This window comes from Mchenga conophoros, linkage group LG3, assembly GCF_057382185.1.
Source record: "Mchenga conophoros isolate Kocher_MC1m ecotype Shallow Benthic linkage group LG3, M_conophoros_male_GT1.1, whole genome shotgun sequence".
NCBI lineage: Eukaryota > Metazoa > Chordata > Actinopteri > Cichliformes > Cichlidae > Mchenga > Mchenga conophoros.
This window is the reverse complement of record NC_140528.1, coordinates 26,770,785-26,796,901: the sequence shown is the minus strand read 5'-3', so window position 1 is coordinate 26,796,901 and position 26,117 is coordinate 26,770,785. Positions and strand designations below refer to the sequence as shown.

General features: G+C 42.0%; 2 protein-coding genes and 1 pseudogene across 2 annotated transcripts; all 3 read left to right on the top strand.

Moving 5' to 3' along the window:
- The first annotated feature begins 1,017 nt into the window (after nt 1–1,017).
- On the top strand, nt 1,018–3,301 carry LOC146577931 (single-strand DNA endonuclease ASTE1-like). Its single transcript, XM_085268479.1, has 4 exons — nt 1,018–2,220; nt 2,309–2,513; nt 2,744–2,906; nt 2,987–3,301. The coding sequence occupies exons 1-4, from the start codon at nt 1,018–1,020 to the stop codon at nt 3,147–3,149; spliced, it is 1,734 nt and encodes a 577-aa protein (XP_085124605.1). The 3' UTR covers nt 3,150–3,301.
- An 8,557-nt stretch (nt 3,302–11,858) lies between these two features.
- On the top strand, nt 11,859–14,840 carry LOC146577930 (complement C1q tumor necrosis factor-related protein 3-like). Its single transcript, XM_085268519.1, has 4 exons — nt 11,859–12,075; nt 12,271–12,342; nt 14,084–14,218; nt 14,316–14,840. Exons 1-4 carry the CDS (start codon nt 11,871–11,873, stop codon nt 14,597–14,599), a joined length of 696 nt encoding a protein of 231 aa, XP_085124645.1. The 5' UTR covers nt 11,859–11,870; the 3' UTR covers nt 14,600–14,840.
- Nucleotides 14,841–19,397: 4,557 nt separating this feature from the next.
- Nucleotides 19,398–21,499, top strand: LOC146577929 (uncharacterized; annotated as a pseudogene).
- Nucleotides 21,500–26,117: the final 4,618 nt, after the last annotated feature.

The following is a 26,117-nucleotide window of genomic DNA, read 5'->3' as shown; positions in this document are numbered from 1 at the left end:
AAAAATCATTGGACATCCTCTTCCCTCCCTGAAGGACCTGTACAGCACTCGCTGTCTCAAGAGGGCACGCAGCATCCTACGGGACTGCACACACCCAGGACACCGGGTGTTTAAGCTGCTGCCGTCTGGCAGGAGGTTCAGGCTGCTGAGGTCCTGAACAAATAGACTCAAGGACAGCTTTTACAACAGGGCAACAGCCCTGATCAATGCAAACAGCTGACCTGACTGGATACCTCCCTGGACTTTTTAGGGGGGAGGTAACAATGTTTAAAACGATAACAATAATATTTATATTTATAACAAGGTGCAATAATAATTAATGTGCAATAATAACAGTGTGCAATACACATACACTTATTCTTCTTTTTTATACTAAGTTAATATACTGTGTTGTGTTGTTTGTTACGTTGTGATGTGTCATATCGTGTCGTGTTGTGTTATATGTAGCACCGACGTAGGAAAGTTTTCCAATTTCATTGTACTACTGTACTATGTATGACTGTGCAATGACAATAAAGAGTTATCTTATCTTATCTTATTTAATCTTTCTCCAAAAGACATTTCACTCGTCCATGACGAGGAGCTGCGACTTTCACTCGGGCTTCAAGATGTCGATTTTGGAACAGTTGCCTCTTTCTTAGTCAGCATGCTCACAGTCCATGGTTATATAACACTGGCTTCACTGTGGATGGTGATGCTCGAGTTGCAGCAGTTTCCAGTTCATGGCAGAGTTGAGCCTTTGTGATGGACACAAAGTACCTTTGCATTATTAACAGCTGGACAGCTGATGAAACACATTTGATTTTGCTCCACAAAGTGAAATGAAACAGAAAATCACAACATGAAGAATAAAGAAATGAAACCAAAAGAGCAAGTTAGGTATGTTAAATTAGTCCAAACAGGTTTGACTCGCTGCGTCGGTGTGGGTGTGGACTCTAGTAGGTGTACAAATATCTGCAGACAGAAGGGCATTAGCACAAGAACCACCGCTCATCTTCATCCACACTTTAAGGAATCATGGAGGTTTCAACATTAAAGAAAATGATAGATGGTTTGTGTCTCTGCGAAGACGTTAAGGTAGAAAAAACAGGTCTCATCATTGATGGTAATGCTCTGTACTATTCTTTGTATTATACATCCGATCCAAAGCTGGACCAGCGCTGTGGAGGGGATTATCCTGGATTCAAACATGAGGTCTGCAAGTTCTTTAAGACTCTGCAGGACTGTGAAGTCAATCCGTACGTCATCCTGGATGGAGGCTCAGGGCCCGAGAAGCATGAACACAATGTGTCTCGTCTAAAATATAAACTGAAAAAAGCAAAGACAGTAGCAGAGACAGAGCCTGACGGCACTGTACCAGAGACATATAGTGTCTTACCACCTCTGGTCAAAGATGTCTTCATAGAAATCTTAAGGGAAAAAGGCATAGAGTTTAAAGTGTGTTTAGGAGAGGCAGACCCTGAGGTTGTTTCTGCTGCAAATCAGAAACAATGTGCTGTGCTGTCCATTGACAAAGATTTTTACATCTTTGATGTGCACAAAGGTTTCCTTTATCTCGACAACTTTGAGTGGAAAAAAGAAGAAGATGGAAAAATTCCTGCTAAGATCTACACACGTTCAACGTTTTGTGAGCATTTTAAATTGGACCCTGCTCTCATGCCAGTCTTTGCTTCAATAGCAGGAAATGATTATTCAAGATTAGAAGACTATGGCGCTTTTGCAAAGGAATCATCTTCACCTGGTGAGTGCAGCATTAAAAGACTGGATGGTATGCTCGGCTTTTTAAGTAAAGTGAACCTGGATGGCTTGGACGACTCACAGAAGAGAGAACGTGCTCTGAGTAAAGCTTTAAATCATGTTGGTAAAAAAGAGAACCAAACATTCAAACTCGCCATTCAAAAATATGTTAAACCAGAAAAAACAAGTTCTAAGTTGCCACCATGGGTGTGTGAAAAAGTTGAGCGTGGAGAACTCACCACTTTTGTCACAAGTGTTGTGGATTGGAAGACAATCCTGCTGACCCCACTTGTGGAGGACTTTTCACAGAGTAGTAGTTACACAGCTGCTTACCGCATCAGACAGTACTTCTATGGACTGTTAACAGGAGGTGAGATTAATGAATATGGCAGGGATGGAGAAGAGATCAAATACTACCGTGTCCCATCAATACTTCCCAGCAGTGATGAACAGAAACAACTGAAACTACAGCGTCTGCATAAGGTACTGAGGTTAATCATTAAATATGTGTTTAATTACTCTGACAGGCAGACGTGTTTCTGTGGTACATGTGAGCATCTTATCTGTGCAGGCTCCTGAGCGTTTGCGTCGCAGGGTGTTTGAGGAAGCTCTGCAGGTTCAGACTTCAGACTTAGAAAACATCCCCGACCAGCTGAAGCTGCCAGTCTGTGTGACTGTTTTCTGGTTTAAGAAGCTACAGCACCACCCAAAGCCTGAAACTGTAAACTGCCTCCATGCTCTCCTGCTGTGGTTAGTGTGTGAGCCCGATGGTCCAGGTTAGTCTCACTGGGTAACATGATGGATATCTACAATGACATGCATTTATTGGTGTAAGAAGCAGTCAGCAGATGGACTGTAGTCAGAGTTCCTGTATTCAGAGTTCCTCTAAACAGATTTTGTGTGACAGCAGCAGCACTGATGCTTCCACATCAGTCTGAACAAGAAGAGAAACTGCTGCTGGTCTCTGGTTCTTGGGCACCAAATCTTTGTCTTACTTTGTCTGTAGAGGACGAGTTTGAGAGGAAGATGAAAGCTTTAAAGGATGAAGGTGTGCGTAACTGGCAGCCACGTGTGGCTCATGCTTTCAGCCAATGGCAGTGCTGCATGAGGCAGAGCCTCCACCTGAACCAGCTGCTGTGTTCCCCTCTACCAGAACCTCAGTGTGCACGGTAAACAGCAGACTAATGATGTGCTCCACAGATGTTTAACCCACTTCATTAACTTTAACTGTGGTTTTCTGCTTTGTCAGACTTTACTGTGGACCTCTCCTTCATCGGCTGGCAGATGAAGACACGATTAAACAACTACAGAAAACACTGAAAGGACAAAAGAAGGAAATATATAAAAATTTAAAGACCATTCTTAATCCAACAACTACTGAGGAGGGCTCCTCAAGTGAGGAAGGATGTTAACAACTGGTGTTATTGAGGAAGATGGCATCCATCCCACTTTGGATGGTGCAGCTCTCCTTTCTAGACATCTGGATGAATTTATCCAGAATTAAAACCAGAAAATAGAGTTAAGGGCTTACATGCAACTCTGAACAGTCCCTCGTCCTGTCACCTACCCCCAAAACCCTGTCCTCACAGAGGCTGTGACTCCATAACACCAAAGAGCCAAGACAGCTAAATGTGGTTCACTGAATATATTATTTTTACAGTAGAAGTTAAGAACACAAAGAAATGAGTGACGCAGTTTAAAGATCGATGGCTTCCTCTCCTCCTCCCTCCTTTTGTCTTTGGGTAAAGATGATAACATTTTAGAAACTAAAACTAATGCACAACTAAAACACAATCCTACTTCTAAATGAAATACAGGAAGTAGAAATAAAGTGAAATAAAGAGCTGTCGGTGTGGTTTTACGTTGTTTTACTCAGTAGTTGAACTGAACCGAATCAAATTTAGCTAACGAGCAGCAGGAACCTGAAGAAAGCAGCAACATGGACTCCAGTCAGGTGTTTAATGAGCAGCTGAGAGAGGAGAGAAGAATTTATCAGGGAAATGAGGCAGACATTAGTAGCCGGTGTTCATTAACCCCACATTGTCTGCACAGGATAACTCACATGCACAACAGCCAATAAGAGCTCAGGCCATAAGACGTCCACATGCAGGAAACACCTCGATTTCACCTTCTTGTTATTATTTTGTGTCTACAGTGTGACCATGCAGAGGCCCACAAATCTGGAATAATATTGAAAGCTCTTTAAAAATATTAATGCCTTTCTCTGTATTCAAACGGACGCAAGGATTGTGTGTTGCAAGGATTTTTCAAAACTTGTAATCGAAGTGCTATTATTTCCAGTTCTCACTGACTTCATGTATTGGAGTAGCATTTTATGTTAGAACTTCTAGTATAACTTTAGGGCGTTTAGTGATTTAGGTTAGTACGATAATGTACATTGGGTACTGATGGGTTTAGATTTTATTATTGTCATTTGTATTACGAAATATTTAACCACACATGCTTAGAGGTGTATAATCAATTGTGTAGTGGTAGGTTGTGTGATCTTTAACAGGCTGCAAAGGCTTGGTGTGTATTCCACACTGGAATGCACACCTACATCCTGGGAGCATGGGAAGAGGTCGTACCTTATCTTATTGTTTTATGGTAGGATTATTGTAGCTATGTCTGTTTTAGTTTAAGTGCTTCTTTACATATAGATGAACTGCTGGACTTCCTCACCGTGTTATCTAGGGTGAACCATCTAGGGTGAGGGGGGGTCTACCCTCTTCCTGACCAAGGATGTTGCCTTTGTGCTTTTACGTATATGACCCTTTGATCAGCAGTACCACACACACACACACACACACACATTCAACATTATGCACTACACACTGTACAGTAATGCCGCTGTTTTGCACATATTCAACTCTGTATATTTTTATATTTTATTTTATTATTATTATTATTATTATTTTTTTTTTTACTATTTAATTTGTAAAAATGTGTATATACACACACACACACACACGTAGGAAAACATTTAGTATACACATCCAGGAATGCATACACTATTATATATTGTACATATATTTATTAGTTTCAGGTTGGCCATTCTTGTATTTTGCTCGTTTGTGTTGTTGTGTTTGCACATCTCTGTTGCTTGTGGGGCTCGCACACAAGAATTTCACTCGCATGTGCTGTACCAGTGTGCCTGCACATGTGATGTGACAATAAAAGTGATTTGATTTGACACACACACACACACACACACACACACACACACACACACAGTATTCTTTGTTCACATGTATACCTATGTAAGATGCTATATGTTAATGACCCTATGCATATTCATTTAACCACAATAAAAGGAGTGCTATGGGGAGCCTGGCTGAGAGTCTGACGGAGGTCAAGTGGTGGGACGACGCTTGGCTCCAGGCAGGTCTCCTCATGCATGAGTAAACCAGAGAACTTTGGTGCCTTGTGTCTTGCTTTTTGCTGCGTAGCAGATTGTCCTTAACGTTCCAGCGAATAGGTTTATGCTACAAACCTATCAGGTACTATATATGTATTGTCTGTATATAATCTGGCGTTTGGGCCAAATGACTATTACAACCAAATATGTTTTTTGCTAATCTTTTAGAGCACTTTGTAAAATGTTTTTGAATAAAGTTACACGTTAATAATCAAGACAGTTTGATCTTGATCCATGTGAACTATCCAGATGAAGCTGGAGGTGAAGAATAAAGCTGTGTGTGTGTCTGTGTGTGTGTGTCTGTGTCGGTGCTGATGTTTTCCCGTCATCTCAGTTTTCCTGGTTAAAAGTAAACAGAATCTCAGACAGGAGTCCTGACAGCCACTCACTTTCGTCTCAGTTATGTGATGACATGTGTCATCAGCTAAAAGCTCTGCAGGGAAATGTTTTCCCTTTAGTGTGCACAGCTCTGCACTGTGGAAGAACACAGCTATTACAACCAATAAGTTTTCATTTTCTAGTCTTCATGAGTCAGGTTATTGATTATCTGCAGCAAGGCTTGTCACGGGGCCGAGTGGCCTGTACTGAACAGGACTCAGGTGCAGAAACCCAGAGCAGAGACAGCAGATGATGTAACAATTTATTAGGTTTAAGTGCAAAAAAGAAAACGTAGCAAAGACAAAAAAACAATAAGACGTGGAGTTTGACGAGGCGTGGCCTGGGGAACGTGGCTAGGGCGAGGGAATGAGGCCTGAGATGTGGAGTGGAGCTGAGCAGGGAACAGTCACACTGAAGAGAGAAGATAGAGTTAGGGAGGTAGTGGAGGCAGCTCTGAAGTGGCCAGTTGTAAGAGCAGCAATTCTTACTTGCAGTTAGGGACCTGGAGTGTTTGAGAGGGGGGTGATGAGAATCCAGGGGAGGCTGAGTGGCGTGGAAAGGCTGGCCTGAGATCCGGGGCTTCAGATGGAGTGTGATGGCAGGAGGGCAGGCAGGTGAGGCACAGAGAGATTTTCAGAATGATTGCTTGGTATCCTGAGTCCGGAGGTGGAGCGTGAGCCAAGGTGAATACAGCAACTGCAGCACAAGAGAGTCGTGTTAACAAGATAGATCACAGCAAGAACTTGAAGTATAAGGCCTGTTACCAACATGTGTTGATGACGAACTGGCAGTGAATGAACATCAACGTGTGGTTTAAATCAATCTGGCTTGATTGCCTGCAATAGGCTCCAGGTGTGCAGGAGCTGGAGTTGGCCCTGCCCAGGGGCGGATCCCAGGTAAGTTCAGGAGCCTTATGGAAATTCCAGCAACCCACCGCAGACCATGACAAGGCTACTGACAGGAAATTGAAAGAGAGAGCAGTGTGGTTCATCTGACAGAGAAACATGTTACATTGGACAAATATCACTGCTGGTTGTGAAAATTCGTCAGTAACCGAACAACATGTCACAGATTAAGTGATTGTGCAGGTGTGTGCTGTAAAAATAGTTTTGTTTTCAGTTCTATCAGACATGTGCTGTAAAAGAAACCAGAAGAAAAACTGTGGAAAAGAGACACAATACAAAAGTATTTGTGATTATTTGTGACAATAGAAAATGTTATTGAAGGAAAATAACATTCTCATTTTTAAATACAACCTGACAAATTGTCATGTCTGTGTGTAGGCAGGCAGGAGGAGAGGACCCAAAATGCAGGACTCAAGGAAGCGGAAGAAACTCAAAATACACAGCTTTATTGCTGGGATGAAGCAGAACAGAAAAACACTAACTGTTCTGGATTCAAATATTGGGGATGGATACAAGAGGAAAAACCACAATAACAACACTGGTCCGGCCGGGTTGAGTCAAACGATGATTTTAATGATCACAGGCGTGGGAGATGGACACTGATGCAGACAGCCTCAGATCTCAAAATGGTGGAGCATTGCTCAAACTCTTATAGCCTCTGGTGCCTCCACCTTATCATAAAAGCCTAAACATTCACATGCTTTCTCTCACACGGCGCCTAAGCTACGACCTTGGCTCCCTGTTTATCTGCTCCTGCTGAGATGGAGCAGAAAACTCCAGCATGTTCTCTTCTAATCAGACAAATAAGACGATGACTTTCTGCAAACAGTATTTCTTATAACATCATAAAACAATATCATTCATTCACAATAAATCAGCAGTCTAATGTAATGCAAATCAGTTTAACTAATGCAATAGTTATCAGCTTCTTCTAATTCAGGAGAATAATGCAAACTAAAACTACATAATAATTCACAATCTTTAATTAGGGGTCTAACATGGCATAAAATAATATTATAATCCTACACCGTCTGGGGCGTTGTCCTGAATCAGCAGAAGTGTCTGGCAGAAAGTTTGAATGGGACTGCGAGAAGCATGAGGTGTGTGTGAGCCAGCCTCGAGGGGGCGGGGTCACAGGCGGAACGAACGAGGAGTAAAATGTGTGTGTGAGAGAGAAAGGAAGGTGGGGGCGAGTGACCAGGCTGTGAGTGTGTGTGAGAGAGAAAGAAAGGTGGGGGCGAGTGACCAGGCTGTGAGTGTGTGTGAGAGAGAAAGAAAGGTGGGGGCCAGTGACCAGGCTGTGAGTGTGTGTGAGAGAGAAAGAAAGGTGGGGGCGAGTGACCAGCCTGTGAGTGTGTGTGAGAGAGAAAGAAAGGTGGGGGCCAGTGACCAGGCTGTGAGTGTGTGTGAGAGAGAAAGAAAGGTGGGGGCGAGTGACCAGGCTGTGAGTGTGTGTGAGAGAGAAAGAAAGGTGGGGGCCAGTGACCAGGCTGTGAGTGTGTGTGAGAGAGAAAGAAAGGTGGGGGCGAGTGACCAGCCTGTGAGTGTGTGTGAGAGAGAAAGAAAGGTGGGGGCGAGTGACCAGGCTGTGAGTGTGTGTGAGAGAGAAAGAAAGGTGGGGGCGAGTGACCAGGCTGTGAGTGTGTGTGAGAGAGAAAGGAAGGTGGGGGCGAGTGACCAGGCTGTGAGTGTGTGTGAGAGAGAAAGGAAGGTGGGGGCGAGTGACCAGGCTGTGAGTGTGTGTGAGAGAGAAAGGAAGGTGGGGGCGAGTGACCAGGCTGTGAGTGTGTGTGAGAGAGAAAGAAAGGTGGGGGCGAGTGACCAGGCTGTGAGTGTGTGTGAGAGAGAAAGAAAGGTGGGGGCGAGTGACCAGGCTGTGAGTGTGTGTGAGAGAGAAAGGAAGGTGGGGGCGAGTGACCAGGCTGTGAGTGTGTGTGAGAGAGAAAGAAAGGTGGGGGCGAGTGACCAGCCTGTGAGTGTGTGTGAGAGAGAAAGAAAGGTGGGGACGAGTGACCAGGCTGTGAGTGTGTGTGAGAGAGAAAGGAAGGTGGGGGCGAGTGACCAGGCTGTGAGTGTGTGTGAGAGAGAAAGAAAGGTGGGGGCGAGTGACCAGGCTGTGAGTGTGTGTGAGAGAGAAAGGAAGGTGGGGGCGAGTGACCAGGCTGTGAGTGTGTGTGAGAGAGAAAGAAAGGTGGGGGCGAGTGACCAGGCTGTGAGTGTGTGTGAGAGAGAAAGAAAGGTGGGGGCGAGTGACCAGGCTGTGAGTGTGTGTGAGAGAGAAAGAAAGGTGGGGGCGAGTGACCAGGCTGTGAGTGTGTGTGAGAGAGAAAGAAAGGTGGGGGCGAGTGACCAGGCTGTGAGTGTGTGTGAGAGAGAAAGGAAGGTGGGGGCGAGTGACCAGGCTGTGAGTGTGTGTGAGAGAGAAAGAAAGGTGGGGGCGAGTGACCAGGCTGTGAGTGTGTGTGAGAGAGAAAGGAAGGTGGGGGCGAGTGACCAGGCTGTGAGTGTGTGTGAGAGAGAAAGAAAGGTGGGGGCGAGTGACCAGGCTGTGAGTGTGTGTGAGAGAGAAAGAAAGGTGGGGGCGAGTGACCAGGCTGTGAGTGTGTGTGAGAGAGAAAGAAAGGTGGGGGCGAGTGACCAGGCTGTGAGTGTGTGTGAGAGAGAAAGAAAGGTGGGGGCGAGTGACCAGGCTGTGAGTGTGTGTGAATTCCTGGATGACAAAAGAGGGAGAAAAGTAGGTCAGTTGATGTTCTGTGAAATAATAATAGTCAAGAAATCAAAGTGATCAAATAGGAGAAAGTGAACTAAAGTAAATAAAGAAAACTAAAACAGTGGATTAGTGTTAAGGTAATGAAAATAAATTGCTAAAATTAACAGTGACATTTAAAGGTGATCAAGTATTCAAGGATGAATGGAGGATTTGATGGCTGACTGTTGACTGAGCTGTTGGGTGAAAGGACAAAGATTTGTGTTCACGGTTAAGAGCAAATAAAAATTCACATTTTGGGGGTTTAAAGTCAGTAGAGTTCAAAACAAAATAAGCAGAGATGTGTTGCTTTAGGAGTGATGAAAACATATGCAGTCACAGTGAATAATGAAAGTCTCTCAGTCTGTCGTTTACAGGTGGGGAACGGACCTGGATCAATTCTCCACGGGCAGCAGTCGGAAGAAAAGGTTAAGATCATTAGAAAGAAAAAATAGAAACACTCAGCCAGAATTTTGGCTGAATTGTTTTGCAGCTCCCCGTCCTCATCCTGAACGAGCAAGCTCCAAGGAAGCTAATCTCTCCCTGAAGACACCGAGTGCAGTTCCAGAAGCATGAGCATGAACATCAACAGTGGACAGGAGGCCAAGAGACAATCTGAGCAGAGAGGTCCAGCAGCGCTGTGGGCAAACGGCATCAGGAAGAGAAGAACCACCATCTAGATTGGATGGATGGAGATGCGTTTCCAGCAAGCTGCAACCTCACTGTGTGTGAAGGACTTTTGAGAAGACTGTCTGAGTTTGGAGTGAGATGGCAATGAAAGAGACAGTGGGACAAAGAGAGACACGGGACAAAGAGGTCAAAGGAGCTTGCAAAGAAAAGCGTCTGGACTTCTTTAAGTTACTTGAAGACGTTTCACCTCTCATCCGAGAAGCTTCTTCAGTTCTAAGGTCAAATGGTGGAGAGTCCCAGATATTAACCTAGTGGGAGTTTCCCCCCACAGAGGGACAAAAGGACCCCTTGATGATCCTCTAATCGCCTGAGCCAAGGTGTGAAACTGGGTGTGGGTCACAATCAGCCAGAGTTTCGGGTGTGTTCATTGTGAAACCTGGCCCCACCTTATCATGTGATTTCCTGAGATCAGATGGCCCAGGATGTGAGTGGGCGTTAAGGCGTCTGGGAAGGATCTCAAAACTGGATTATAGATGGCAGAGAGAGGACTCCCACTCACAGACCAGTTCATACCTGAAACCAGTTTAGACCAGTCTAAATCTCAAACCACAGTATATGAGTCTACAATTCATATACTGATCGTGGCTCAAGAGTTGGGAGTTCGCCTTGTAATTGCAAGGTTGCCGGTTCGAGCCCCAGCTTGGACAGTCTCGGTCGTTGTGTCCTTGGGCAAGACACTTCACCCGTTGCCTACTGGTGGTGGTCAGAGGGCCCGGTGGCGCCAGTGTCCGGCAGCCTCGCCTCTGTCAGTGCGCCCCAGGGTGGCTGTGGCTACAATGTAGCTGCCATCACCAGTGTGTGAATGGGTGGATGACTGGATGTGTGAAGCGCTTTGGGGTCCTTAGGGACTAGAAAAGCGCTATATAAATATAGGCCATTTACCATTTACTAACACACACACATGGAATGAAGCTCATTAGGATCAAACACAATTTTAAGTAGGTAACACTGTTACCATCATCCTGCCTGGTTTATCGAGTGGGGTGAGAACTGACACATAGACGACTGAATTAGTATTATTTTGGGGAACATGATAGCAGGGTGAACAGAGTCCTGCAGCCAGAGTTTGAATGAGTGAAACTGGCAGATTTTTGTTTGGTTTTGTTTTTGTTTCTGAAGTATGGGGAAGGTTTTACCATGGCACCAAGTTTTAGAGTTGGTGTTTTCTCACCTATAAGAGAAAGAATATTCTGTGACAAGTCCTAAGACCGGGCTTCGGTTTTTTCATCTACTTTTGTTTTGTAGTTTTATCTTTTATCTTTTATTTTTCATTTTTATTTTTTGAACAGTGCACTGATTTCTGTTTGTCAATTTCTTTTCTTTAAGCAGATCTGCACAACGGGAATTAAAAGCGCTATACAACCTGTCGAGAAAACCGTTGCAAGTGAGTTTCTCCACATTAAAATCTAAATGCGACGATGGGTTCCACTATCAGCAAAGAAAGAAAGAAAGAAAGAATGGATGAATGGATGGAAATAAAAACAAACTGACTGACTGGTAAAAGCTGACAAGACTTGACCACGACTCAAGGTTAACCTCCACCTAGACAGGACGAAAGGGTGGATGAATTTATGTGTTTCCTTTGACAGGAGCAGAAAGATGACAGCAACATCCGAGGTTGATGGTTTAACCTTTTAAATGCCATTTTTATGTTTGTGAATCTACCAGGGGTTTGTTATTCATGGGGTTGTGTTGTGTGTTGCTCACAGAGGTAACTGTGACAAAGTGTGTATACACCTGCGCAGTGCTACCATTTGCATTTTCCCCATTTGGAAATTGTAGCATTAAATTCAACTGACCTGTTTTAACAGCAGTCAACCAAAACACAGAGGTTGATGAGTTCACTATTCCAGTCATGTTTGAGTACTTCCTCGTTTTTTAACAAACTGGGAGGAGTGGGGAAGTAACCTGATGAGAGTCCTGCCTCTTGCTGCCATATCATAAAAAGGTCAGATTTGCAGATGAGACAGTTGAACTTCAGATTTCTGGAGACAGGATGGAGACCATCTTGGTTTTCTCTGTGTTGCTTCTGGCCTGCTCTATCTCAGCAGCTCAGACAGCTGAAGATGAGGTCATTCTTAAAAAAAAGATTGCGCTCCTACAGCCATTTACAAGTGACATGGAAGCTGTGCTGACAGGGATAGTCGCCTCTTTGGCTGTACAGAAAGAGCAGATCACACTTCTTCAAAAGGAGAATCGAGGTACTAAATTGTGTTAGTTAGTGAGAGACAGCAGCATCAAGAAGCCTTCATATGATCCGCTGTTGTGTTCCAGTTATTTTAAAGAACAGAATTGTATTTCTTGATCATGTAAAGACAGAATCTTAATTACAGGAACACTAAAGCAATCTGAAGACAAGCTGTGCAACCATGTTCCATTTCCTTTTGTTTTGTCAGAACAAGAAGCAAAACTAAAAGAAGTGGAGACACAGAAGACTGAGATTGAGCAGCTGAAGCAGCGGCTACAAGGTACTGTGTGCAAATCCTCAAGGGCAGAATTTCTATAGAGATGTTGTAATATTTATGTTTATGACACAAGTTTGAACGTAAACTGTTGAAATAAAATTGTCTAATTGTCAGCACAAACAGATAAGCACTGCAAATATATTCACTGGGAAGTGATTTAGCATGACTTTTGTCATGCATTTGAATTGCATAGTTATTGGTTCCATCTTCAATAACTTGTCTTTTATATGGAGTGAGAGAAACAGACTGAAGAGACAGCAGGGATAACAACTTTGAAATAAAACTGCTTCATTTCTTCACATAAATCATGATATGAAGCAACATATAGAGCAGGCAATGCAGGACCACGGTCTGATGTCACGGGACCGAGTGGTCAGTACCAAAACTGGACTGAGGTGCAGAAACCCAGGACAGAGAAGGCAGGTAGCTTTACAATATACTCAGTCTTAGAAAATGTGTCAAGAACAAAAAGCAGTGAAAGGTAGAATTTGACGTGGCGTGGCCTGGGTAACATGGCTAGGGGGACGTGGAACTAGAAAGGGGAAATGGGCCTGAGATGCAGCCTGGAACAGGGCAGTTAGCAGTCACTTTGCAGGAGGAGCAAAAGAGCCATGAGTGGAGGGTGAGCTGAGCAATGTGGAAAGGCTGACCTGAGGTGAGATCTAGAGGTTGCTGATAGAGTGTGGTGGCAGCGGGCAGGCAGGTGAGGCATCGAGTGATTTCAAAAATGGTGGTTTGTTATCCTGAGTCCGAGAGAGAAGCGTGAGCCAGAGGTTTGAGAGAAGGTGAATCCAGGAACTACAGCATAAGAAAGTAAGGTTATCAAGATTATTCACAAAGGGAGCTTGAAACATGAGAGCCAGCTACCAACATGGATTGATGACAAACTGGCAGTGAATGAAGGTCAGTGGGAGGCTTAAATCAATCTGGGTTGATTGGCTGCAAATCAGCTCCAGGTGTGAGAAACTGGAGGTGGCCCTGCCCAGGGGCGGATCCCAGGTAGACTCAGGAGCCTGACTGAAAATTGCAGCCGCACACCCCGGACCATGACATCTGAAGTGTTTAATGGGAGCTGATGTCACATGCTGCTCCAAATATCCTCTCTAATCATGTTGATGAAGTATTGGTGATACTGGCACATCCTGATGTGCCCATGCTGGCAATAATCGGCTTCTAGTTTAGAATTCATTAGACAAATGTTTTATATATAAAGAATATTAACTGTTAATAGTGGTAAATACGATTGATAATCTAAGAAGGCTTACATAAGTTAATCGAATTATTAGTGAAGTACAGGAATTAAAATGGAGTCAGCGCCTTAAAAAAGGAGTGAAGGTGGAGCAGTGGTGACCCATCACACTGTTACTTTAATTTACTTTATTGATGTATATAGCACTCTTAACACGGTAAAAGCGTGCTTCACAATAATGTAAAACAGATAAACATGAAACAGCACAAAGCTCGTCTAAATATTAGACTATCACTCTCTGTATTTTCTGTGCTGCTGACAAACTGAAGAATCATTAACTTACAGTTTCACAACAGTCTGTTTTTAGTGCAGTGAACACGATGACATTTCTTCAACATGATATCTACATAAACTAATATTTCAAGACTATATCAAAGTAACGCATTTACCAAATGGGGTTTGTGTAACGTGTAGTATTTGAATTCACAGCCTGTACAAAGGAGGTATAACTGTAAAACAGGAAGTTTAAAATAATGACATTTCTCTCTCTCTCAGCCAAACAGGTGGCTTTCTCAGCCTCTCTGGTGGAGCATGGTGGTGGAACTTATACTGGACCATTTAACACAGAGACTACTCTGATCTTCAAACGCGTCGTCACAAACATTGGAAATGCCTACAACCCCTACACAGGTAATAACACTCAATGTCACTTCTCTGCTTTGCTGATGTTCCAGATGTTCTAACAGCTGATTTTTCATGTAATATGGCAAAAACAAATGTCCCACAGGTATTTTCACTGCACCAGTCAGAGGAGTCTACAACTTTGAGTTGACCCTGCATGGACACGGAGACATTGCATATCCTACAGCTGCTAGGTTGTTCATGAATAAAGAGCTCATTTTTACGGCATGGGAACATCAGACAACACTTTCTCCAAGTGCCTCTAATGGTGGCTCACTGCTTCTAGATGCTCAAGATCAGGTGTATGTGCGCCTCTGGGCTGGTGGAAGGATATTTGATGATTACAATTATCATACCAGCTTCAGAGGTCATCTGCTTTTCTCCATGTGAAAGGTGTACCAGCTGAAAACTTCCTGTTTGGGCTGTCTTGTAGCTTTTTCTTTATTTTTTCAGAAGTAAAACAGGAAGTTAATCACCTGCTGGGATTATTTTTCATCTGTCTGTAAATCCAAAATCCAGATACACTAAACAATAATGTTGTTTGGATCTCTCTGTCTTCTGATTTCAAAATTCAATGTGATTCCATTCTGTCATTTCATTCTAATAATATATCATAATAAATCGATGATTAAGCAGCAGAGTTTGTTTCTTTGTGTGTTTTAATTGCCATTATCTCATACTGACAGCAGAAAATCAAACACAGTCATGTCACAGTTGTGTTTCCAGAACAGAGATCAAACCCGACACATGCTGAGAGTTTGGCCCGATTTAAAATTCTGTGCTGAATCGTTGTAGAGTCAATGATGTCGACGATAACCTACATCAGTACATCACCGCTATTACCTTGTGGTGGTGTCCTGGTGTTTTATATGCACTGCCAGCTGTTAGAAACAAAATACTGGACCCTTTGTTGCAGTCAGTTTATTTGTGGGCGTAAGATATTTGTACTTCTAGTTTTACATCTTAGTACGTTCCTTCACATCCAATCTGACTTCAGTAATATCCTTCCTGGAATTTGTTCAAGTTTACCAGTTTTTATTTTGATGCTATGATTTTTTATTCTGTCACTGATAAATTAAAAAATTGCAACAAGAAAGTAGCTGAAAATCCACACTGTAAAACCCAATGCGTTAATTTAACTCAAAACTTTTGGCTAAACTGATTACATAAAATATTTTAAGTAACTAAAACAAACAAAAAAACAAGTTAAATAAACATAATTTATGTAGCTGATTTGGATAAAAAAATTGAAGTTACACTGATAAATGTTTTTTTGTTATATCCACATTTTTGGTTTGGTACTGTCGCGGTCTGTGGAGGCAGGCCGTGCGGTGGTGTGTGTGGTGGACCCAGGTGCGAACACAGGTGAGGAGACGGAGTGAATTTAAATTGAAAGCGAGCCTTTATTATGGCCGACAACATAGAGGTTAAAGAAGGCAGAAGCACAGTGACTAAACTAAACTATAACTAAACTGGGAAACTAATACTGTGATAAACTATGGAGACTCAGAGAACTATGACCATGACTGCAAAGACTGGCCATGAAAACATGGAGGGTGGGAACACAGACGACGCGACACAGGCTGAATGAAACACAGAGGCTGTGTCCCAATCCAGGGTCTGCAGCCTCAACGATCCTCAAGGGCCGCGTACTCAAAGACCGCTAAGGCCGGAAGTGCGAGGCTTGTGTAATGGGACGTTGCGCTGATACTGTTGTTTGTCAATAAAGTAAAAAAAAAAAAAGCCTCCGTCGCGCTGCCCAAGTTGCCTAGCAACCATGATACTAACAGCTGGAAACGTGTCATACAGCTTTGTGTGACAGAGATGAAGGAGAAAATCTTTTGTTCATGTGTTTGTTTCTACATGAGCTTTGATCATTCTCTGATGAAGCTCAGCTATTGAACGGCGTATATTTGAAAGTAAAGGCTTTAAAACCAAGTTAGTACAAACGTCACTGATGTCACATGACTTTGCCGACATGTGGCCAACAGCAATGTTTAATGTTCTTCGTTATTAAACATTTGCACATAAATAAGTGACATAATATTCAGTACTTAAAGTGCACTCTTCGGGCGCCCCTCATCTGCCGTTTTTTTCTGCAAATTTATCCACACCCACCGCCACGCTATGCATTCTGGGATATGTTGGGCCACAAAGTCTACACTGCCACAGCCTTAAAATTCAGGGAAATGAAGGACGCATTTGAGGGCCGCATTTCGAGCAGCCTTTGAATTGGGACAGCCTTCGTCGCGCCGCTGTGACGTAATCGGCCTTAAAATGCGGCCTTTAAGGCTGCAGACCCTGAATTGGGAGACAGCCAGAGACTAAATATACATGAGGGATGATCAAGGGATACATGATACACATGAACCTAAAGACAGGACAGGGAAAGTGAAACTACATACACTGACATTAGACACAGACTTTCAAAGTAAAACAGGAAACATGGGGATTAGACGTGAGCTGAACTGAACATAACCACGCAGACATGACGCATGACAGGTAGACGCACGGACCAGGGAGACTGAATACAGGAGGAGATGACATAAACAACTAAGAAACAAAGGACTAAACAGCAACCTCAGAATGAACTAGCTGAACTAAACTAGGACACAGATGAATACCAAAATATATAAACACTCAAACACTGGGTCACAGACCCCGCCCATGACGGGTACTCTCTACGTGATCTTTTGACTTTCAAGTACAAATCTACCTCAATACATTTTAGGAATTAATAATTAGTTTTAAAATGTTAAGCATTTTAAGCTAATAGGACTCAAAGCTTTAATACACCCAAACTCTTGTAATAGCCAAAACTACTGTGTTTTGAATTGGATATTAAAAGAAAATGTGTTAGAAATAAGCAATTACACTTGTAAAAACACAAGACAGACAACATAAATTTATTGAGTATTTTTAGCTTGCATTACAAAATGTCTTAACATTTGCACTTTTTCAGAGAACCAAAAAACTTGCAAGGGGATAGAGCTGAGATCCTCTATGACAAATGGAGTTCAGTAATAAATGACAAATTAAATTTCCTTGTGTGCATGTTCATAAAAGAAAAGAAATCTCTGGCAAGCCCAAAGAGATAAATTCAACAGTTTTATTGGAGAAAATGTCAGAAATGTCAAGTTTAGGCACAAGTTTACAATATTAGAAATAAAGAATTTCACAACATGTTTTAACAGTGTTCTGATTTGATTAACACATGAGTCATTTTATTAAACAAAGAAAGAAAGAAAAGGAAAAGAAAAAACCCTCAGATAAAATCCTGCATTATCAGGGGGGGAAACTGAACTTAAGTAAATAACAGTGCAGCTAATACACTGAAATATTATTGGGAACTCTTATAAAATACAATCCAATTGCCTATTTGATAAGTATATATTAAAGACTATATTAAAGCGTAATATTAAAGGGTAATATTAAAGGCCGGCTTTAAGGGTTTATATATATATAAAGTATACTGTGCTTTAGGTCATTACATTTCCTGGCGAAATGAAACTGTGATAAACAGGAGCTTTAGTGCAGACTTTTCAGAGAATGTAGCTCATGTTTGTGCTGCTAGATGATGACCTGAAGGTCGTCTCCTGTTGTATCCGTGAGGAGTGGGGGTGCAGAGTATATCACACTCATCCTGTCAGTAATGCAGTAGATCTGCAGAAAGCTTTCACGCTGTGCACATCTCCCTTCCTGAAGGTGTTACTGAAGAAGACTGTATTGAGTAAAGTGATTGCATATGTTTTGATTACACTGAGTTTGCGTCTTCTCTGAAAAGCCTGAGGACAAAGGAATTGGGGTCGATAATTGGTGCCTGTGACCCGGATCCAAAATGGCTGAGAGACACGAATTAGATCGTAATCATGGGGTCATGAAACGAGGCGAACAGAGGACAGGTCTAACAGAATCTTAAAGGTAAGCACCACCTGTTGCATCCAAGTGTGCATGTTGGATGAACCCTAAATCATCTGTTCGCTAATTTAAACGGCAGTCGTGCAAAATTCTTCCAGTGTCTGGGCACTAGAGCAGGAGACTTTTGTTAAGAACTGCAGGTTGATGTCTAACGGGACAAATTTTGACCTGGGGTTGGTTCCCCCACCGATGGCTGGACGCAGCGGCGGACCAGCAGCGTCTGGGGTCCTAGGCTGGTAACCTGAGAATTGAGGGCCCCCAAACCACCCTAGAATAGCACAGAGCAAGAGACGTTCATTAAGAACTACAGCTTGATGTCTGGCATTCTAGTATTGTTTTGTTACACAGCAAAATCTCCAGTGTTAAATTAACACTGGAGAGTGTCTATATGGGGCCACACCTCTGAGTGTTAAATACAACACTGTTGAGTGTTAAAGTAACACTTTTGACAGTGTTATATGTTTAAAAGTAACCTAGTCAGTCTTGAAGATTAACAATGACTAACACTGAGCAGTGCAGATTTTCTAACACTGGAATATTTCTAACATTTTGAGTTATTTTCATTTCGCCATTTGTTGATTCACTTGAAGAGCAAGTAACGTAATATTGGTCAAGTGATCAGTTTGATATCAATCTTTCGTGATTCACCGTCATATTTACATTATTTGTACGGTACGAATGATTTTCTTTGGTACCTGGTCAAACTTCAGCTCTCCTTAGTATGGCTGGCTCCGTTTCTCCAACAGCGCACTCACAGGCAGCAGCTGCCCCGCCCCCTCGCTCAGTCGCTTAGTGCCTGAGCTCGGATCATACCAATATCAGGGGGGATTCACGCACAGTCGTAAATTCCCACGGTATGCACTATGTGCTTCGAATATTGTGTGTACTTTTTGTTTTATGCAGTTGTCAGCCAGGCATCTAACTATGAAAAAATTACACTCCAAAAGACCCCGGGCTTCTGACAAAACAACCCGGGCTTAAGCCCAGTAAGCCACCCCCACGCTCCGCCCCTGTTTTTGAGGATATAGTAACAGATCCCTCAACCGGGGTACTAACCATCAAATATGAAACAGGTTTGTTTGAGTGATTTGTGTTTCATTGGATGTCTTTTTTTTTAGTGTCATTATTACATTGTTTAATCAAAGAGTGTATAAAATGAGTCTATGGCGGGACCATGTTAACTGATTTGTTTTGCTCCTATTTTTAAGGTCTGGAAACATCTGTTGCAGAAGTGTCTCCTGAGCGGTTCCAGTTATCATGGCCACATTCATCAGATTCACAGGATACGGTCATCCTTTCAGACAGCCCTTTGAGGAAACGTCAGAAGCTGGATGCAGAAGCTAAGCAAGTAGGAGCTAACAGATTTCCACATTCTTCTAATAGTGTCTTTTTTGTTTGTAGTTTAAGTGTTCTGAACTGTAGTGGTTATATCAACATGTAGGATGTTTTTATTGTGTTTTCCAGTTGGTGGAATCCATTCTCACAAGCAAACCTGGTGGAGAACGTATAATAAATGAGTACAATCGGACCAAGTCCCTGGTGGATGAAACCAGAAGAAAAATGGTCAACATACTGGTAGCTGACATGACAGAAAAAAATGGGTAATTTATTTCTGGCCCTGTGATTTTTTTTACTATCATTTTCAAATTATTTTAAATCTCTATGAATTCCAGGGAAGCTGACTAGTTCTTTTCCTTTTGATCTTGCAGTACATCACCACCACGGCAGGTAAAAGAAATGTATGCCAGAGGAATTGTAACCTTTTTCCCTTAACTCCAAATTGTGGTTCTGTATTAATAATGGTTATCAAATGTTATTATTAGTTTTGATAAAGTTGTATTTCATATTGTCTAGCACCAGGAGATGGATCATCGGGTGAAGACCAGTGTGGTGGACCAACTGTCAGACGAGAGTTGCAGTTTGTTACAGAGAACGTGCTGAGTGAGGATGAGTGCAAGGAAGCAATCTCTCCGATGAAACATTCAGCTGATGAAGACACAGTCAAGAAGAAGATGAAGTTGACATTTGTTTATCGACACAACATGGTCCTCGACCCCCTGCTGTCAAGCAACATACTGTCTGTGTTTCCACGTTTCAAAGATATCAAAGGCTTGGTGAATATTTTTCATTACGTTGACAATGTAAACACATTTTATTTTTTGCAGAGAGCAGATATAATTCTCTGTTCTCTATCCCTGTTACAGATCGAACAGGATTTTGTACTGATGTTTGGTGAGGATGTATCAGGCAGGTTGCTGGAGAGGTGGCCAACAACATTCAAAAGAAAGATTATCCAACAAGGCAGGAAGCTTCCTTCTACCACTGACCTGGAAGAACTCTTGCTGACTCTCCTGAGGATGCCACTGAAGTTAATGCTGACATTGGTGAGCTGTTATTTCTTTAATTAGAACATTCACAGGATATATAATGTTTGTCACAGAACAGCTGTCCTTTTGTATTTTGGGTCTACTCAAACATTTTGTCAGTGCAGATGCATTGAAATTTGTTATTGATGAGGATGATTCAACTTTATTAAAAACAAATATATTTTTTCAGGCTGAGACGGTGACCTCTCAGCGATGCTATTGCTATTACATCTGATTCCACCATCTGGTCAGGGTCGGAAGAGACCAGGAAAGCTGTCAGCTTCTCAAGCAGAAAGGCATCTTGTGGTCTTCAAGAAGGTTTGTTTCTTTTCTGTTTTTATGGTATGAATTACCAGTTTAAGAAACACTTGATTCTTATTGCCTGTCTGTATTTGTCTTTTCAGACTGGAACAAATATCCAAGAGCACCTTGATGCCATCACTACCAGCACTCAACCCTACCTCCTGGCTGTTGGGGTGAAAAAGCATGACATCCACCAGTTCTTCATTATTCTTGACAAGAATGCCATACCATGCAAGTCTACCTCTTCACTTGGTGCTTTTGATGAACTGTTTAAAGCACATTTTGTGTTTGGCACATCTTACAACACCATGCTTCACAACATGTACACGTTCATCCAAACCACTGTGTACAATATAGATGTTGGCAAAATCAAAGAAAGTCCCAGAGTTGCTGAAATACGGACAAGGTTGCTTCGTTAGGGCTTGAAGGTTAATTCTCCATCATGAAGTGTTTTGTCTGTCAGGCTGAGTTTACTGGTTCAAACATGCTTGTTAGGCATTTACGGTTAGTCCATGGTTACTTACCTGGAAGAAATCTTCGCCTTAAATGTGCCCAGCGTGACTGTGGCTGTGTGTTTGGCACTTTTGCAAGTTTTAGAAAACATTTAAATACCAAACACCTTAACTATTTCGACCAACAGGCTGACACTGATGTTAATTTACAGCCTGATGTGGCAGTTAAAGAAGTTAGCACTACAAGGGAGGTGGTGTCAACTAATGTAGAAGAAACACCCACAACATCTGAAATGTTGAAAAGTTCAAATAAGAGCACTTTGGATATGTGTGCCTCTACTGTTGCACAGCTCAGGGCAGCTGGATTAAGCCAATCTACTGTGAATAGTTTTGTCTCCTCAATGGAGGAAGTGTTTTTTGAGATTCATACTCAGGCTAAAGATGCAGCTTTACAGAGCCTACCTTCACAGGACACTTCAAGTAAAAAGAAATTAGAGCAGTCATTCAAAAACTTTGAAAACCCATTCACACTGTTAAATTCAGAAGCTAAACGAAATAGGCACTTTAAACAAAAATGGGCAACTGTTGAACCTGTTGAAATGGTGCTTGGCACAAGATTTGACAGTAGAAGAAACAAGATCACAGGGACTTTTGATCAAGTCATTGTAACCGATAGGTTTGCATATGTTCCTATTTTGGAAACACTGAAAACTATCTTTCAAAACCACCATGTTGTCGACATGTTCAAGTCGAGGAATATGTCCAGAGAAGGTGTGTATGCAGACTTAATCGATGCTGCCTATGTTAAAAGATGTCCCCTATTTTCTGCAGAAAAAGATGCCTTACAAATGATGACTTTGAAACTGCAAATCCCCTGGGCTCTGAAAAGGGTGTACATAAATTAGGTGCAACATACTTTACACTAAGGAATTTTCCTCCAATCTTTAATTCGTTGTTGGTCAATATTCTTTTGTGTGCTCTTTTTCATGCACAAGACTCAAAGCGTTATGGCTTTAATTCAATCCTTGAGCCACTTGTCAATGATCTGAAAGTTCTTGAGACAGAGGGACTGAAACTTCCCATGTTTAAACACTTGGTTCATGGCACTGTAATCCAGGTCACTGGGGACAATCTTGGCTTGCATAGTCTGTTTGGGTTCGTGGAGTCATTTGCAGCTCGATATTGTTGTCGTTTTTGTCTGCTTGAGAAGGATTGTTTTCAAAGTGTGTTCTGTGAAGATGATTCTGGTGTTGCACTAAGAACTCTTGATATGCATAAGCAGCACTGTGAAAGTGTACAAAGAGATCCTACGCTACCTCATGTATGTGGTGTGAAACGCACTTGTCTCTTGAATTCACTTAAATATTTCAACACAGCCAACAATTTTTCTGTAGATATCATGCATGACATTTTGGAGGGAGTTGCTCAGTTAGAGGTGAAACTTGTGCTGCAGTACATTCAGGAGAACTTCCTAAGTGCTGAACAACTTGCTGGTAGAATACATGCCTTTGACTATGGCTTCAATCAGCAGCGAAATCGCCCACCAAGGGTAAAGTTGTTTGATGGCAGTAATGATTTAGGACTAAATGCAATTCAATCTTGGTGCTTATTGCGTAATGTACCTTTGATGTTTGCCGATTTGGTACAGGTGGGTGATAGCTATTGGCATCTTCTACTTCTGCTTCTACAAATTGTCAATATTGTGTTTTCACCAGTGCTGTCAGAAGGTATGACCATCTACCTCAAACATTTAATTATTGATCATCATCAGCTCTTTAAGCAGTTATTTCCTACACTCAGTCTCCTACCAAAGCATCACTTCATGATACATTACCCTCGCAGTATACGAAATATTGGCCCAATTCTGCACATGTGGTGCATGCGTTACGAAGCCAAACATAACTTCTTTAAGAAGCAATTAAAAAGCTTTAAAAACATTACAATGACATTGGCCAAGAAACACCAAAGTTGTATGGCCATGTATTGGGAGTCTTTTAGCCTCGAAAGATTAGCTTTAGGACCAGGAAAGATGGTGACACTTGGAGAGCTGAAAGAAGGTCCAGAAATTGCTTTAAAATTTGGAGCTGCGTTGTCTACCAGTGTTTTATCAGCTAAGTGGATAAAACATCATGGTACAGAGTACCGCCCTGACTTTATCATCTGTACAGAGGTAGTGTCTGAGATTCCAGTGTTTTATAAGATCAAAAGTATTGTTGTGAAAGATGACATTGCATTGCTCTGTGGAAAACTGATGGAAACCCTGTGTTTTGATGACCATTATCATGCATTTAAGGTCAGAATGCACCCCAATATGGTGCTGAAGGTGTTGAACATAAAAGAGCTGTGTTACTTCAAACCATTTGATCTTCAAATGAAGTATGGCACTTCTGATTCCTCCCTGTATGTGGTTCCATATTGTCATTTTATGCCGAACTAAATTCATTGTTTTAAAGTGTTTTATGACTGTTTTTGTGTGTGTAGTGTTTTATGTACACCACATGAGATGTTTTAATATTTTGAGCCTGACATCAAAATAAAGCCGTTAAACCTATTATCTAGTTGTGGTTTTTGCTTACTTGTTTTATATTTTAAAGCATTATTAGAAACCAGGTTTTCATGCTGGAAGAGGAAGAGTTTTAGTAACACTACTTGGTGTAAAATTAATTTAAAATTTTACTCTATGAGAGCTAATTTTTCACAAGAAAAAGTGTATGAATAACACAGTATCGAGTAACATCAACTCTCATCAGAGTTATTTGAACCCCCAGTGTTAACTTGAAATAACTCAATTCAGTGTTAAAAATCAGTGGAATTTTACTCAAATAGAGTTAATTTATCACTATGATAGAGTAAATAATATGACACTACTAGTAGTGTTGGGTTCATTTAACACTCTGCGGTGTTACTCAGTGTTAAATTTTACTCTATTTAGAGTTAATTTTACTCTAAAATTTTAACACTATAGAAAGAGTTGATTTAACACCAATTCCGAATGGGACCAAATAGACTCGGACCAGTGTTAAATTTAACTCTTTAAGTGTTATTTTAACACTCCGAATTTTACTGTGTAGGCTCGTTATTCGTTACTTCGTGTGTTGCGTTCGACTTACCTCGAAAATCGGAACACGGACCTGGGAATGATGTCACATGCGAGTAAACAGCGTTCTGGTTAGCAGATGTGTAAAATTGCTTGGTGGTGGCTGTGGCAGAGCTTCCACAGATTTAGTAACATTAGCAAGTGGTGGAGGCTGGCCTTTTTACCGTCCCGTACAAACAGAATCGTCTCGTATTCAGAGAAAATATTATAATATTGAGCTGAAAAGGAACAGTTTGTCCCGGACTTCAGCTACAATGGAAAAGACACAAAGCTGGAGTTATTCTGTGTCTTTGCTGCACAGCTGCCTCTTCTTCTCTCATTCTCTCCTCCTTCTCCTGTTGCTACTTCAATCATGAAACTTATCAATGATCAGCTGATCGGCTCTCTTGTTTGTTTATCGCCCACTTTGCGCCAGAAAGAGGAAACCAGCAGATGTCGCGCTTAACAACAGCAGCACGTTTGATCAGCTGTTGTTAGAATTTATTTAATATTAATTTCTAGTATCAGCTGATGTTTGCTGGAGCCACAGCTGTAAAGCTGCTGGTCATGATGTCAGTTTGGATATGTGGTGAGAGGGAAACATGAAGATGAAACCAGGAGATGTCCTTACTGAACCATCAGAGCTGTGATGGAGAAACAGGTTTACCTTTTAGGTGACATGGATGACTTGAAGTTATGAGCTGTTTCTGAGAGACAAATAACACCAGGATCTGTTAGATTTGTATTGTTGATTGTCATTCATGCTTAGAAATATCTACTCATATATGCTTAGAGTTTTATAATCAATGTCATGTTGGTAGAGGGTTGATCCTTAGTTGTCTGCAAAGACTTTGTGTGCATTCCAGAGTGTTCTGGCATTCACAGCCACATCCTGGGAGCATGGGAGAGGTCGTACCTGCTCTTATTGTTTTATGGTAGGATAAACGTAGCTGTGTCAGCTTTGGGCTAAGAGCCTTATGTTTAGATGGACCGCTAGACTCCTGGCACCAGCTTTGGGGAGTCTTCACAGGGTCACATCTTGACCCCACACACACACACTAGTTACTTCTATCAAAGGTTGTGTGTGTGTGTGTGTGTGTGTGTGTGTGTGTGTGTGTGTGTGTGTGTGTGTGTGTGTGTGTGTGAAAGGCACCATGTCACATTCTAGGAGAGGAGAAGGCAGTGGGCCGTGAAGGTGAGAGAGGAAGGGGAGATAGTGGCTCTGGGTGGAAGACAGCCACTAAACAAATGGAGGAGTTAGGAGAGGCAGGCTCTGTGACTGCTTGGCTTGCATGCCTTTGTGACTTGTATGTGTTCATGTTCAGACTGCCTGTAGGGGAGAGCTTTTATTTTGACCCTGTTTTCTCTTGTTTATGTGTTGTCAGGTAGGTTATGGTTATAGGTTGTATATTTTGTTTTCTTGAGAGTTAGGTAAGTTTCTTTTTTTCATATCAGGGAAGATTTGTTTGTTATGTTGGCCATGGCTCTCCCTGGAGTTAATCCTCAGTCTGAACCAGAATTTCATTAGCATGAAATAAACTTTTAAAATTATGATCTTAGCTCCTCCTTCACTATTTACCTTTATGTTTGTCCCTTCAAGCCCCCTAGACTAGCCAGGGGAAGTAACACTGTGGAATGTTTTCTGCTGATTAAGCAACATGAGTGAGTTACTGTGGGGAGGAAACTCTCCTCTGTGATAAGATTTAAACATGCATCTCTGTTGTCCTGTTAACTGATTAGATTACAGAAAAGATGAGATGACTATATTTATTAAATAAAAAGGTGTCTGATAG

Coding starts and splice junctions, on each gene's coding strand:
- LOC146577931 (XM_085268479.1), top strand. CDS start 1,018: ATGGAGGTTTCAACATTAAAGAAAATGATAGATGGTTTGTGTCTCTGC. Junction 2,221..2,308: donor AACTACAGCGTCTGCATAAG/GTACTGAGGTTA, acceptor TTATCTGTGCAG/GCTCCTGAGCGTTTGCGTCG. Junction 2,514..2,743: donor GTGTGAGCCCGATGGTCCAG/GTTAGTCTCACT, acceptor CTTTGTCTGTAG/AGGACGAGTTTGAGAGGAAG.
- LOC146577930 (XM_085268519.1), top strand. CDS start 11,871: ATGGAGACCATCTTGGTTTTCTCTGTGTTGCTTCTGGCCTGCTCTATC. Junction 12,076..12,270: donor TCTTCAAAAGGAGAATCGAG/GTACTAAATTGT, acceptor TTGTTTTGTCAG/AACAAGAAGCAAAACTAAAA. Junction 12,343..14,083: donor GCTGAAGCAGCGGCTACAAG/GTACTGTGTGCA, acceptor TCTCTCTCTCAG/CCAAACAGGTGGCTTTCTCA.